At 39.8% G+C, this 15,079-nt stretch overlaps 1 protein-coding gene across 1 annotated transcript; it reads right to left on the bottom strand.

The window, feature by feature from the left end:
* Nucleotides 1–5,168: 5,168 nt before the first annotated feature.
* Nucleotides 5,169–7,473, bottom strand: LOC119547283 (mannosyl-oligosaccharide alpha-1,2-mannosidase IA-like). Its single transcript, XM_037854066.1, has 2 exons — nucleotides 7,385–7,473; nucleotides 5,169–7,321 (listed from the first exon to the last, which is right to left on the bottom strand). The coding sequence occupies exons 1-2, from the start codon at nucleotides 7,461–7,463 to the stop codon at nucleotides 5,862–5,864; spliced, it is 1,539 nt and encodes a 512-aa protein (XP_037709994.1). The 5' UTR covers nucleotides 7,464–7,473; the 3' UTR covers nucleotides 5,169–5,861.
* Nucleotides 7,474–15,079: the final 7,606 nt, after the last annotated feature.

The following is a 15,079-nucleotide window of genomic DNA, read 5'->3' as shown; positions in this document are numbered from 1 at the left end:
TGAAATATCGTAGAAGTGGCCCAAATTTCCGGCTGGAGAACATGTCCGATATTATCTCCTTCAGTACAGTTGCCGGGGATTCCCCGCTCTGCCCGTTGGTTGCATTTTTAATTACTCAGTGGTGCTCCAGTTGCCGATGCCGTTGTGGATCTCCGATTTGGGTGTGTTTGCCAGGGTGCCGTTGGCTCCCATTTCGGCTTTCGTATTAATTTTCATTTCGCCGGTTGTCGAATCCGCAAAACAGAAAGTTTGTCTTATGCGCCTGCATAATTTGCGTGTTGCATACACTTTTTTTTCCCCATTTTTTTCCAGTTTCTCCTTTTGGGGGCGATGGCAGTCCGGCCGGAATGATGGCGAGTGCCTTTGCCGTTGCGGGACGTACACACTTCCGCCGTATAAAATATGCAAAACAATGCAAACTCTCGCCTGGGCAGCAAAATAACAACAGCAGCAACAATAGAACACAAAATAAAAACTTTCCCTGGCCCAAAAATTAATTTTTGTTTTAGATGGCCCGCAGATTTTTCGGCTGCATTTTTGGCTGCACTGCTAATGCTGCGGCACCAGTACCGCCAACCGACCACTGTCCGTAATTTTTGTTTTAATTAACTTTTTGTTTGCTTTTTTCCGTTGCCAAAGTTTCGCAGCTCTGCGCAAATTGTGCTAATTTTAAAATGGTGGGCACCAAAATGTTTGGGAATACATTTTTCATGCTCGGAAATTTTGAGGGCAGTTGCTGTTACGATGATATATGAATGGCAGTCGAAAAGTGAACTATAGTTAATGGTGGCCTATCTATATTTTAAACTATATTTTTTATTGAACTGAAGTTTCAAGGGATTGCGGCTATATTTGCCAATTGTGCATTTCTAAACCCCATTTGTATAATCCATTTTGACCTTATTCGACCGCTGGACCTATGTAGCATTTAAGATGGAACCGCAAAACCATAAATCTTGCATTGCCAAGCACGCTTAAAATTCGAATTTGGACATTTGGCGGCCATAAATTCGCATTAAGTGTTAACTTTATTTAAATTAGGTTTATGGTAACGACCGAATGCGTGTAGGGGCGGCAAATAATCGATGTGAATTCTCGTTAATTGATGGCACTTGCCTGGGTCCCCTTTTCCGCAGATCTGGCCCCAATTCGTAGGAGTTGTCGGCTGATTGAATAGCTCCAAGTGGGCTCGAATCGGGTCCGACAGGGTAACAGAAATATAAATGACAGTCCTCCCCCCCTTCTAGAGCTGTCAACACACGGACATGGGCGCATGCTTTTGGCCGGCACTGTCCGGTAGTCGGGCGCTTACTTTATTCCTGGCAATTTTTCAATGCGCTTTGTTTACCCTGGCAATGGCAGGCCCAAGGCAACTGGCATAAAGCCCGATGGCAGAAGGACCAGCCAGGACTTGGCAATCATTGGCAACCGTTGCTTTGTAGCTTCATTGAGGCCTCGACCACAGGATGTGCCTTTTGCCGGCTTGCACTTACTTATCCGGATCCCAGCCATTTCCCCAGCTTGGTGCCGTTTGATTTACTTCAAACAATTGGCAACATCATACATCAACGCGCTTTTGTTTTTGTTCTGGGCCTTCTTGTTATCCCTTTTCGTCTTTGTCCCTTTATCGGTTTTGGCCCTCTTGTTTTGTCCAATTTGTTCAGATTTTGATGATTCTTGTTGCCATAAGAGTTTCAAAAAAATCTTGTAACCCAGCAGCTTACTTCGTTTTTTTGTATTTCTCTTTTTTATATATTGTTTTGTAATTTTAATTGTTAAATTATAATTTTTAAAGCCCCAAGCGACATCTGTACAGTTTGCCACAACTTTTAAGCAACTACATTAATTTCGAGTTCACCTGAAAAAAACTGCAATTTAATATGCACACGCAAATGATGGGAAAACTAATCCATTTTAATTAAAGTAAATAAAATTGTACTTTCAAAGTGATGGTGGTTAGCAGAGCACACAGAGGGATTATGTAACCATTACAAAATAAGAGAAAACGGTGTAAAAAAAAAATCACAATGCAAAAACAGAATCAAATGGGAATAATTATTGAAGTCCGGCGTTGGGGCAAGGTTAGATAAACGGATTTAAATTACGGAGTTTGTTTGTCCTGATGTAAAATGCATAATTCATAATTATGCACATGGCAAATAAATAAAATGTCATATTAATTTGTTGACAATGGCGAATTTATTAGCGGCACAAAGGGCTCAAATTCTGTAGCTTACAGAGCTATTAATTAGCGCTGAGCTGGCATTTGGTCTGTCAACGAATATTTAGCTGCTCATTAGTTCCCCCCACAGCCCAAATTCCCGTTGTCAGCCCGCCCTGCATCAAGTATACGCCGCATATGACCAAACGGAATGTGCACCTCATTAGGATTCAGTTTGGGTCCCGTCTCAAGTCAGCTTTTCCTCTAGTCTTCCGCAACGCCAGCCGCAGTAACCAAAAAAAAGGCACACGGAAAATAGGAAAATTGTGCGAGCTTGGGAAAACTACTTGTTATTCAGTGCGTTGAACTTCGTTTAGCTGGGCGAAATGTTTTAGAACTCGTTAGAGCGTCCAAGAAGCGGGCAGAGATTGAGCCCGATGTCCTCACAGGACGGGCTGATGGCTCATCAATGCACTCTGCCCAAAGGCATCGAGTCATTGAATATCACCGGGTAATTGACTTAGCATCAACTGTTGCCAGGTGTGCAGTTTTGGACAGGTGACAACAATATTGACACAACTGTCTTGGCAACAGTTTTACATAGGTAAAGGTATATGATTCTTTTACCGATTGAACACATTAAAAAACAATTTAAGCGGGAGAACACTTAATGATATGTGTACTCTGATGAAAGAAATACAGTTTTTCGAATACCAAATTTGGGAAAAACATTTATTTTCCCACTTGAAAAAAACTTGTGCTTAGTATAATTTTAAAAAATTCCACATCAATGTGTATATATATTCTTTGATTTCTTTGATGAATGATTTAGTCAATTTATCATGCGATTCCTGCGTTGAATCTAAAATCCACATCCAAAAAAGGCTCTCAAAGAAGGGAAATGATTCAGACACCTGTTGTCCGACGTTCGTTGATGCCTATCAACAATAAAATAGGTAGGGGAACATACTTTTTTCTTCATCTGACAAGCTTCTTTGTCAGCTACTACGTGTTGAAATGATGTTTACAGTGTAAACATTACACTTAGCAATTGGCCAGTCAAGCAAAAGCTTTGACAGGTTTACTGCTAAACAACCTGAAATAATTCCACAAGTTATGCAAAGTGGAAAGTGAATCGAATGATTACAATAATTGCAGCATTTAAGCCAATCAATCCAATTAATTGAGTTCTCATCCGAACAGAATTGGAATCCAGAAAACCAGGTACTCGAATCAAACAATAGAAAGCCACGAAAGTGGTCCAATTCGCACAGCACGTCAATGATGAATGATTTATTTCCTCTTGATTTTGATACTCCTTCCATTTTTCCGACGTCAAACCAAAACAAGAAAGAATAAAAACTAAAAGCAGAACTGTTGAATTTCATTGGCCAAATTGATAAAGTGGCTGTAGGAAAATCGAAAGGAATTGTAAATGCAAGTCGATTGATCGATAAGGCGGGCAAAGGGATTTCAGAAGAATCGAGATGGCAGGGGAGCCAGGTTTTCCATCACGGACCAAGCAATCAACGTGCACAAGTACACGGATTTCGGGATTTATCTTCAACGTTTTCCCTTCACCGATTGCTCTTGTGTTTTGCATGCATAAAAATATGTGAAATTGTTCGATTTTCTTTCTGGTTGAGGTAGAGATGTTTGAGAGAAAGCAATTCATGGCTCAAAAAGTGGTTGGCTGAACATAAAAACTATGGCCCATAATCATATTGGACTCCAAAGCGATATATAAGTTTATGTATCCTGTTAAATTGTTAAGTGCCTATAATAAAAGAATTGTATTGAGCAACAACATTCTCGTTTAATATCCTGAAGAGATTATTGACAAACATTTGACCGCAAAAGGAAGACTTTCAAAGCCAGCAAAAAAAATCCTGCCAGTATCCTCAGTAACTTTACAATAGGGAAAGGTATAATCGCATCTCAAACATTTAAACAGATTTGTTTCAGAAGGACCATATCTGAGAAGAGAGAGGCAGAAGGATAAAGAAACAGTGAGCACATCACTTTGCCGGTAAGCCAGTGGAGTTATGTTTTTTCGGGGAAAGGGGCAAGGAGGTCCTTCAGACGGTTTATGCAACGTAACATGCTCAATTTAAAGTGGCTCTGATTTACCAGTGGAAATGCTAGTGTGTGTGTGTTGGCAACACGTCCTTCTTTGTTTGAACTACAAATAGATGAGCCCAATACAAGTGCAACTTTCAGGCGTGTGTGTTAGCAAGTTATGGAGAGAGAAAAATTTTGTAGCATAATTTTCGGCGCCAACAATAGTCGTACGTGCAGTGGATTGGGGGGCGGTGGGTGGTGGGCAGTGGGCGGGGCACAGACAGGAGGCACATGGCATATATCAGCACATGCATCCATAAATCATATTGCTGCAGGCAGGAGCAAAGTGCAGGCAGCCAGGAAGCGGCCGAGATCCTTCATCATCCATGAGTGCGCCAGTGTGTGTGTGTCCGCTTAGCAGCCGTGTTGGCCATTTTAAGGATATTTATACTGACAGCGGATTTTTGATGGAAAAACTTTTGTAAATTGCTTCGCCAACCACACCGTCCACACACAGTATGTTGACCAAAGGCGCAGCTTTAATTTTTGGCAGCGGGCACAATGGAGTGCCCAAGGATACAGCGCCATATATCCTTTTACCCGGTGCTCTGTTTGCTTTGGCCAGCCACATTTATTAAATCGACCTCTTCATTTTTTTTAATGATCTGCTCGTCGGCCGAACCAGGGCTTTACAAAGGGACGACGGCTCTAAAATAACAGAAAATAATAATAATAATACCAGCTGGGCAAAAAGAAGGCAACAAAGAATTGCCATTTCTTGCCACATTATTGTCCTGTCTGCTGCAGGTTGTCCTAGATACATTGTGGCCGTTGTGCATTTTCACTGCCGTCTTTTGTTGTGGCCACAATACTCTTCCCATATCAATGGAATTTTAAAGCGATTAACCCAACAGCCTTTGGGCTTACGTTTAAAAACATGCTCATATTTTTTAATAGTTTCAAGATATCTTTATTTAAATATCAACTTTAACCCATAAAGTATAGCTTCTTTCCTATCTAAAAAGAAATCAAGTTCCGATAGCTGAACACTTAAGTACAGGCTTTAATAATGTTTTGAAATGTGTTTTTGTGTGCATCTTGTTTTTCTGCCATTGTGTAGCCAATTAAAACGGAAAATATTGTGATATATTTTGATTATCTAAATGCCAACAATTGTGGGTGCTAAAATAAAAGCATAAACCGAAACCAATGAAACGATAAATGCCAAATGATTGGGAAAAATAAAGCCGCATAGGTAAAAATAAATAGTTCGAACAAAACGCTGTGAAAAAATAAATCCAAACTGAAACGTTTTGTGGTCAGTTAGTGTGCAATTTGCAAATTGTTGTCAAACTCAATTGTGTAAAACAATTGTTACAAAAGAAAACACAAATACTTTTGCCGTTCATTGTACGACAGGCAATTAAACAGCAAAATAAAGAATTTAGAATTAATAACTATATTTATGGGAAACCGCAAACATTCTTTGCTTCACCTTTTTTTGCTGGAGATGAAATATTATGCAATAAAGGGAGAATTCGGTTAAGCCCATAACAAAATATATTTGATATATTTTGAAGAGAAAGCCACTCATTTTCATTATTTAGAATACACAAGTATATGAAATCTAAACCTCAAATTAAATTGAGAAGTGAACATAGGGCTTGAGCTGGTTGCCGCGGAACTTATTGTTTATATAGCGAACGGGAAGCGGATGGCCCGCAGTGTTAAAGACCCACTTCTTGAGGGGCAACAGCGAGTCCTTGGAGAACAGAAGATACAGGAATTTGAGAGTCTCGCTCAAGAAGTGACTCCCCTGCACTCCATCCCTGGGACCCTTTGGATCGTAGACATTCTGCAGACCAGCAAAACCGAACTTCGTGCGGCAATATTTCTCCAGGGCCTCCACCACCTCCCAGCCCCAATCGCGATACTTCTGATCGTGGGTGAGGCGCCACAATATTAAATAGGTCTCCACCACATCCGGTCTCAGCCGATAAGCCTTTGAATCGCTCTTCCTGGCGGTGGCATCTTCCCTGGGCACAGAGTCGAATTGAAATGACTCTGGTCCCAGGCCAGTGGCTGAACGTCTGTAGCTCTCCCGACAGCTTAAGGCCAGATCCTTGCCCAACTGCAGGTGTTTGGCTTCCAGCCGGGAATCATTGTAAAAGGCCAGGGATCCCAAGGCAAAAAGTCCGCCGGCAAAGCAGGTAGAGTGCTCCATCCGTCGGATTACATGGAAATTGGACAGTTCGCCCACATAGGTTAGGCCACCAAAGCTCAGTCCCACCATGCCATTGATTACCTGATGGATAGCCTTCATATATAGGTCACGTGCCTGTTCGTCCAGCTGATTCGATCGTAGCCACGACTTCAGCATACACTCGTACAAACCTCCGCCGCCCGTGGGTCCCATGGACATTTTCAGGGGTCCCCAGAGGGTCGTCCTGGGATGAATATAATCGGGATACATGTCGCGTGGCTTGAACAACATGTCCAGTTGGTCCCGCACATGATGCACTATGGGTCGGTATTTCCGGTGTCCGGTGATCTCACTGGTGTAATAGAACTCCATATTTAGACTGCCAATCTCGCCGAGAAGCGATTCAGGAGTCCAAGGGTGAGGAGCAGCTTTTTTCGCTGCAGGATTAATCCTGGCGTGCGGTATATGCATTGATGAATTAAAGGCTGGCAGAAGTTTTCTTATCACATATTCAGACTGGGTTATATACACATCGTCTCCAGTCATGGCGTACATCGAGAGGAGACCACCGGCAATGCGAACAGTTAACTCATACACAGAAAGGTAGCCATCTGTGTGGTCCAGAGTGAAGTTATCCGCCACCCACTTTCGAGCTTGCTCGTACTCCTCCTTCAGACCCATTATGTACAGGGTGTCCAGGCTGTCGATAATGCTCAGGCCGATGTGGTGATTACCAAAAACGCTTTCGTTGTGCGGAACTCCCAGCTCCGAGTTTAGCTCGTTGAAGCCCCAGGCATTTTCGGCATATCCTTTCCAAGCAAACTTCATCATCTCCTTGACCTTTTCCCGCTTGGAGTTCACTCGCCAATCTATATGGCCAGACAATCCGAACTTCTCTGGGATATATTATGAAAATTAGAGAGTTGAGTGATATCTTTTTGTATTTTTCTTATACGCACTTGTTTGGATACTTATGAGGGAGAACACGCCAACGGTTTTTAAAAGGAGTATTATTTGAAGTAACTGTTTCACAGTCATCTTGGACAAATCGTCATACTCCAAATGATTTATGATTTAAGTGATTCTCTAAGATTGTTTATTTTTTAAAAGGCATAACCAATTCATTTATACGCTTCATAGCTTAGTATTTTATGAAGGGTACCAGTCCATTTTTGGTATTGAGGCATGGAAGTACGAGAAACTTTTAAAGAGGAATATTTTTTGTTTTGTATATTTTATTTTAGCTTTGTCACAGTTTTTATTTTTAAAATTATTATTTAATAAATTTTACAAACAAACTAATTTATCATTTTTGCATATATGGCAAAGTATTTCTAATGGTAAGTTCCTTAATAATTAACGAAGTATCCCTGGAAAGGGTTCTAAGCGCAGATATCTATCAAAGGTATTGAGCTGTGTAATCATTATAATCACTCTTTAGCCTATTTCGGTCCACTGTACACTGAAAACACGGCGAGGCTCAAAGTGAAACAAAAATCTGATGGCCAGGCAGCCGTGGCACGATTTCGCGTTTGTTGTGCAGCTGCTGGGTGAAAATGTTGCACAGCATGCATAAATAATAAACGGCAGCCAGCTCACACACACACACACTCGGTGGCATTATGCACATTTTGCCGTTCTGCAAAAAAGGGTAAAAAGGGGAGAGATGCAGCTTCTAAATTTATTTTATTAAGTCAAGCACACAGACAGCTAGCTGGGTGCAGTTTTCCCGCCCGTCCGGCTGACGGTATAAATAAAATAATTTACGGTAACTGCTGACGCTCATCAGGACACCAGGACGAGGACGAAAAGGACGACGGGGGGACAGGATGTTGGCGGCGTGTTGACAAAACCCGGCACAGGATCATCATCATCAGCAGAGGCCGCTTACAGAGGCGAAAATGAAAAAATAGATGTGGAGTGTAGCATACTTTTTCGCGCTGGGCTTTTGTGTGTAGCTGCTTGCCAGGATCTCTTTCTTTTTTCATGCGAAATTAATGCACATGTGGCCGTTGCTGTTGCTTGCTAAATATAGTTATAATTATGCGCGCATATTTTTAATTAAGTTTCGCCGCCTCGGTATTCGCTCATCTCCCTTTTGGCTTCGGCTTAGCTAAATATTATGCATACGCCCTGTTAAATTGCATTAATGCGAGGCGCTGTCAGTTTTCTTTTCGCGGTTTCTCCCCCGTATCGCTCGTCTTTCTGTTTGTCAAAAATTACATATGTTAAACACCCGCTTGCTTTAATTTTATGCTATGCAAATTTGCCCCTTTTGTTCTCGAGTCTGGCGGAAAATGCTTGAGAACTGGGTTGAGCACGGACACAAACATTGTTTATGCTGTTTAAGTAGGAAACGAGATACCCCCACTTCACTATAGTTGCGGCCAGACTAAATCCGGCTCTTAAATGATGCTGCAATTACTAGGCGTGTATCAAATGAATTAACAATGTGTCTAATTTTCATTGCTGTGGATACTCTGCTCCAGGATATCAATTTCAAAATAATTGGAAATCGGGATATAAATCGAAAATGGACTTATAAATATATTAAGTGTCAAAAAGTATGCAAAAAAATATTCTCATCTTTCCAAATGAGACCCATTAGGTTCCGGACTTAAAATATATTACTGAACACTTTTAGACATCTTTATAATGATTTTAGGTGGCATGTGATTTTAGATTTTTAATAAAACCGCTTTCTTTTTTTCACAATTCTTAATCAAAACATTCGTCTGCTTTTAATGCAATCAAAATTCTTAGAAGATTGACTCCCATTATAAAACTTTGACATTTGTCAGGAATATTCATGGTGCTTAAGCATCCAGGCATATATGCTGAGGTAGCTGTGGTCTATGATTGCTGATAAATATTTACAATATTAATACGAGTTTAGTTGGTCCCCTTAGATTCAGAATATAAAGTATAGTATTGAATACTTCTAGACACATTTATAATGTGAAATGATTTTTAATTTTGAATCAAAGTGCTGTTTCTTTTCCAGTTCTTAATCAAAACGTTCCCCTGCCTTTAACGCAATCAAAATTCTTAAAAGATTCGTTTTCTTTATAAATCCTTGACATTTATTGGGAATATTCATAGTGCTTAAGCATCCAACCATATTTGCCGCGGTAGCTGTGGTCTTTGATTGCTCATAAATATTTACAATTTTAATACAAGTTTAATTGGTCCCCTTAGATTCAGGATATAAAATATAGTACAGCATACTTTTAGACACCTTAATAATGTGATGTGGCTTTAAATTTTGAACCAAACCCCTATTTCTTTCCCAACTCTTAATCAAAACGTTCCCCTGCTTCTATTGCAATCAAAATTCTTAGAAGATTCACTCTCTTTATAAAACTTTGTCATTTATCAGGAATATTCATAGTGCTCAAGCACACAACCATATTTGCTGCGGTTGCTGTGGTCTATGAATGTTGATAAATATTTACAATTTTAATAAAAGTTTAGTCGGCTACTTTCAGAATGTTTTTCACTCTTTGTACTGTTTTGCCTAGTGTCGAGTAGCTCAAAACACTTTTCTGTTTTTAACGCAAAAGTTTTGTTATGGAAATGCGGCAAGTTCTTGCTACTTTTTCATATTTTTCTTCTTTCCATGTCGCTCGTTTTTTTTCGTTTTTTTTTTGCTTTGGTGCGAAAGTTTTAAATATGATTTTATTATTGCTGGTGCAAGTTGTGAGGTTTTTATTTGGTCAGCTCGCAACTGATTTGGCAAAGTTGTTGCCATGGGATTTTTAAATAAAGCAAACTAGTTTTTTTCAGTCTTCGTTTCTAGACCAACAAAAAGTTCCACTTCCGCGGAAAAACGGCCAGAACGTTTAAGCATCATGGCATCTCCTCGTCTGGATTTTCTTCTCTTTTTTGGCAAGATTTTCTACTTAAATGCATTTGGCGTTTTTCGGTCTGAAGATGTCCAGCTGTCTGGCCCCTCCCATTTTCTTTGCTGTGTCTGCTTTCCGGAAAACTTTCACCGTTGACTTTATTCCGCGAGGGTCCTCTAGTTAAATTATTATAATGATTTACGCTGAAGTGGCAGTTGCTACGGGAAAACCAGAGGTAATGACCAGGGCTCGAAAATGTTTAAAGTTGCGTTTGTCATGCTCAAATTAAATTTGTCTTAATCAATTAGAGTGTTGTAATATCTTGTACAAACTTCCTATTACATTAATCGAAGGCTAGACTTAACAAAGTTATCTTTTTAATTTTATTGATTATTCAAATTATTTATTTTATCTTAATGTCTTTAAGGATCTTAAAAAAACCAACAACAATAAATCAACTTGAAGTATTTTAAAAATAATATGATATATCGAATATTAGATACCCGTTACTGAGATTAAGGTAGAGCGAGGGAGATGGAGATATGCATGCAACAAATCGGCTGTTTCCGAGATGGTACCCCTTTTTAGCTTATAAAGTTTTTATGAATGCTGCGATTTAAACAATTTTTGGAATGTAGATGGGTATTGATAATCAGAACAAAATCCCACTTAAAATGTAAAAACTCAAAATACATTGGAACACTTATAATGTTAAACACTTTAAAGAAACCATTTACATTCAATGATTGTCAGCAAACGTCTGTGCTTCAGGAATCCGAATTTGTTCTTAACACTTTGCTAAGGGGTTTTCTAGTGGAATTAATCCGTTTTGCACTTGTACCTCTGTCAAATCTGGCTACTTGGCGGTCAAATACATCTCCATCGTTCGCACTCGCATTTGAACGTTTCAATTTTCAAGTGCTGAGATTGGCCCACTTGGAAGCTGCCCCATGTTTCCTTCAAGACAGCTCTCAGCTTTGTGCTGGCCACATGCTACTCCTGGCCAGATTGCTCCGTGTGAAGGGCCATATAGCTGCAACCCCAAAGTGATTCTATGTTTTATGAAAGGTGACATGTGCCAACAACAGTCGAGCCCTAGCCACATTCCTGGTCGACCCCTTGGCCCATTGTGATGTCAGTTCCATTGTTGCCAACCCGGCGTGTAGCTCATGTTGGGACTCGGCATATGTGTGTTCTTGCGGTTTCTTCTGCAACATGTTGTGAGTTATTATAAACTCGAGTGGTTTTCAAGTGTGGCAACAGTTAGTAAATAGAAATGGAAACTCATGGCTCAGCATTAAGTAATTAAATTTATTTAATTCTAACTAAAATGTGTCTGTAATTAAAAGACCTTAAAGTATGTAAGGCTAAAGTTCATTAAACTGCAATTTGAGATGGGCAAAGGCTTCAGAATGCATACACTATACAGTCTGAAATATTGTATAACATATTTCAATTAAATACAAAAATCATAATTTAAAACCCAAATCTTGTACATTTAATGATAAAATTAAAATAGAAAATATTATAAGCGTGTTATTTATTTTTACTTGAATAATTTTGTACGCTTTTGACTATAAAATAATTGAAATCATATCAAAATCAAAATTTAAAGTTTTAAAATTAACTATTTTTGTTTTATTATATAATTTCGGAAAATATTTACATTAAAAATAAAATATTTGGATTTATTATGATTCTTTAACTAGAGCATAAAAAAACAGTCTTTTTAAACAGTCTTTTTAACAGTCTTTTTACCTTACAAAATCCTTAAATAATAAAGTTGATATTAGTATATTAACTATTTTATATTAACTTTTCCGGCAACTTTAAACTACTGTCCAAAGAATTTTTTATTGGTGCTTATAAAATTGTAAGACTCTCCTAAGTCAACTTTATGTTATCCGGAAATTAAAAACAGATCCAGTAACTTATCCTTACGAATATATCCCGGCAGTTAGTCTATCATTCATAAACTTCCGCTTCCGAAAACTTCATCGCAAGTGAAGATTGTCGGTATTTTACTTCAGTTTGAAGTCCGCTCCGGTTCAAATCTCAGCACACTAATTTATGCCGCTCCAGCCATGGCAGCTCGCTTAATTTCCAGCTCCATTTTTCTTGGCCAAGTCGAAGGGAGCAAGGAGTTGGGATCCTGGCCAGGATTCTGTTTTCTGGGGCGGCAGAGAGGCGGCGACAAAGTGACAAACAACTAAGCGAAAATCGCGTGCGTGACGCGTGGCAGGAGCATAAAGTTTGTGACACGTTTCCCCAGTTGCATTTTGTTTTTATTTTTGCACAGCGCCGAGTCCTTGCGGAGCAAAGGAGCAAAAAGGTTCGCCGCGAATGGTGATGGTGACACTTTACAGCCGCGTTGCATACTTTCGGGCGTTATGCAAGTCACGTTAATTCCGCCAGCCAACTGTGAAGGCAAAACAAAAACACCAACAAAACTAAAAACAATAAATGCAACAACACCAGAGTGTTGGGCAAAACTTTTGCCATTTTCAAAGGGTCTTAAAAGGTGGACGAGGCAAATCAAAATGTTCACCATGCCAGGACCAAAAGTACTTATATAGTATGTTTGCTTCCTATATTTTTTGGCCATCCACTAGATGTTCCACCAAAATTATGACCACCCCTTCTTAACGCCTTCGCTGGGGGAACTCATTAGGCGTGTTTATATAATATAAATTAGCTTAATTTGAAAACATTTTTTGATGCCAAAACTTTGCCTGTCTTTTCATCAGAAGATGGTCTTGTAGGGGAGATGGGGGGGAGTGAAAACTTCTGTCTCGGCTAATTTATATGCCCGTTGGACATTCTCGCGTTGGCCAAAAAGTTGCCGCCAACTTGCTCGTCTCCTCCTGTTGCGGGTTAATAAGACGACGACCAACAAATTGCCAACATTACTCTTTTCCGGCAGAAGGGGGGTAGAAATGTGGAGCGGTAGAGATGGGGAGGGGGCATTACAGGGTCGGTTGCAAATAGACTTTTGAGTGTTGTACTTGGTTTCGCCTCGCCAGCAGGCTGTCTTGCCGTCTTTTGTCTTGTTGACTCTTTGGGCTTCGGGCCGATTCAGTCTTTGCAAGTGTCAAAAGCGCAGGCAATTAATTTGGCCTAATTAGACTCTTGGCTGGCTGCTTGCCCGCTTCACTGGCTTTCTTTCAGCCCTCCCGGAGAAACTGCAGATTTTGTGGCTTTTCAGTCTGTTAGAGCCACAAAGGATTTTTGGCCTGTTGAGCGATTTATGGCTTAATGGAAAAGACTTATTTTAGGTAAGTTTACTAAAGAGGGGGGGCAATGGTCAGCATCTTACACAAGACTTGAAAGCCAAGAAAATGTCAAAATAAAGGCAAAATGCTGTTACTGATATTCTATGGAGCTTTACTACTTTGAGGACCATTTTTTAAATACTTTGATTATAAATTAAATATTTTTTTATCCAGAAATAAAACATTTATGAAAGTGTTTGATAGCTGTTCCATTTAAAAGTTGTCAGCTGCATTTAACTGCCCTAAAGATTATATCCAATGCACCCGATTGCGAACAACTTGAAATGAAACAGTTTCGAATGCCTCTGTGTGGCAGGCCATAATTTGCCTAACAACTTTGGCCAATAGTTGGCACACCCCATTTTCCCCTGCCTCTCCACTTTTCCTGGACTTTTTCCGATTTTCCGTTTGGCTGTGGGCCAATTTCTTCGGCGCCATTCGACACTGGACGCTTATATAATAATTTTTCAGCATAATTTATGGGCGGCAAAAGTTTTCTGTGGCTGCCCAGTCGAACAATTGCCACTATAATGTTGTGGGCTCTCTAGCATTTCTCATATTATTCGAGCCAAAAAATGTTTGTAGCTCCGTCCAGGCGTGAACTATGTGGTCCAGCCATCCGCATCCTTCCCTCGCCACATCCCCGTGATGCCATAAATTCATGCTGCTCCGCTTATCGGAAGGAGGACATGGAAAACAGGACCCGATCGCACTGAATGGCATAGCAAGCGTCAAAATTGATTTTAAATTGCATTCTTCGTTTGGAATTTCACTAAATAATACCATAAATTGGGCTAACGGAGTGGTTAATAAATAGATGGCAAAGCCAATTTAAATAGTGAGTTTGGGAAGGACAGCAGTGAGATATTCAAGCCTCTTAGGTATGACATCATGAACTAAGGCTCTATCTTAATAACCGTATAGAAGGGACATTAATTATTTTAATAACATGTGATATCATGATTGGTTTTTAAAATAAAATACGAACTTTATATTAAGTCAACGACCAAGTCCATTATTATTTCTGCAGTTCAATCTTTACAATGTTATAACCGTCTATTTTTCGGCGCATGGAAGTCATCGGATTATCTCTCGGGACAAAATAAGATTCTACAGGTGGTAAAAGTTGCTCAAGCTCTTGCAAATCTGACCGATAGCCAAGTGTGAATATTCCACCCCCTTATTGCGAAAGATAAAAGGTGTTTATTGGTTTTGAAATCGGAGACAACGCGGCATGGCTTATCATTCAAGAGCAGCAGCGGAAAGAGGTGTTTGTTTTGCGAAATATTCAGCTACAGCCATCTCTAAATAAGCAATGATAAAAAAGTGATCATTGCGGTGGACCTGTGACTCACTGAGATACAGATACAATTGGGAGCCGAAGATACTTGAAAAAGCTCAAGACATGTCATGTGAGCAACCAAAACAGAAACTCCAAAACGTGAGAGAGAGAGCGGTTCTAGAAAGAAACGTTACATTTTGCAGCTGATATTTTAAGATAAATATTGAAGTGCACTGAAAGAAATGTGATGCTTTT

This window comes from Drosophila subpulchrella, chromosome 2L (genome assembly GCF_014743375.2).
Source record: "Drosophila subpulchrella strain 33 F10 #4 breed RU33 chromosome 2L, RU_Dsub_v1.1 Primary Assembly, whole genome shotgun sequence".
NCBI lineage: Eukaryota > Metazoa > Arthropoda > Insecta > Diptera > Drosophilidae > Drosophila > Drosophila subpulchrella.
Note: the sequence above shows the minus strand (reverse complement) of the source record. Positions and strands in the feature narration are given on the sequence as shown.

Bases quoted from the DNA above. Each gene is read 5' to 3' on its own strand.
- LOC119547283 (XM_037854066.1), bottom strand. From the start codon at position 7,463: ATGACTGTGAAACAGTTACTTCAAATAATACTCCTTTTAAAAACCGTT. The intron at 7,322-7,384 runs GTGCGTATAAGA...AATATATCCCAG, and splicing joins CCTCATAAGTATCCAAACAA to AGAAGTTCGGATTGTCTGGC.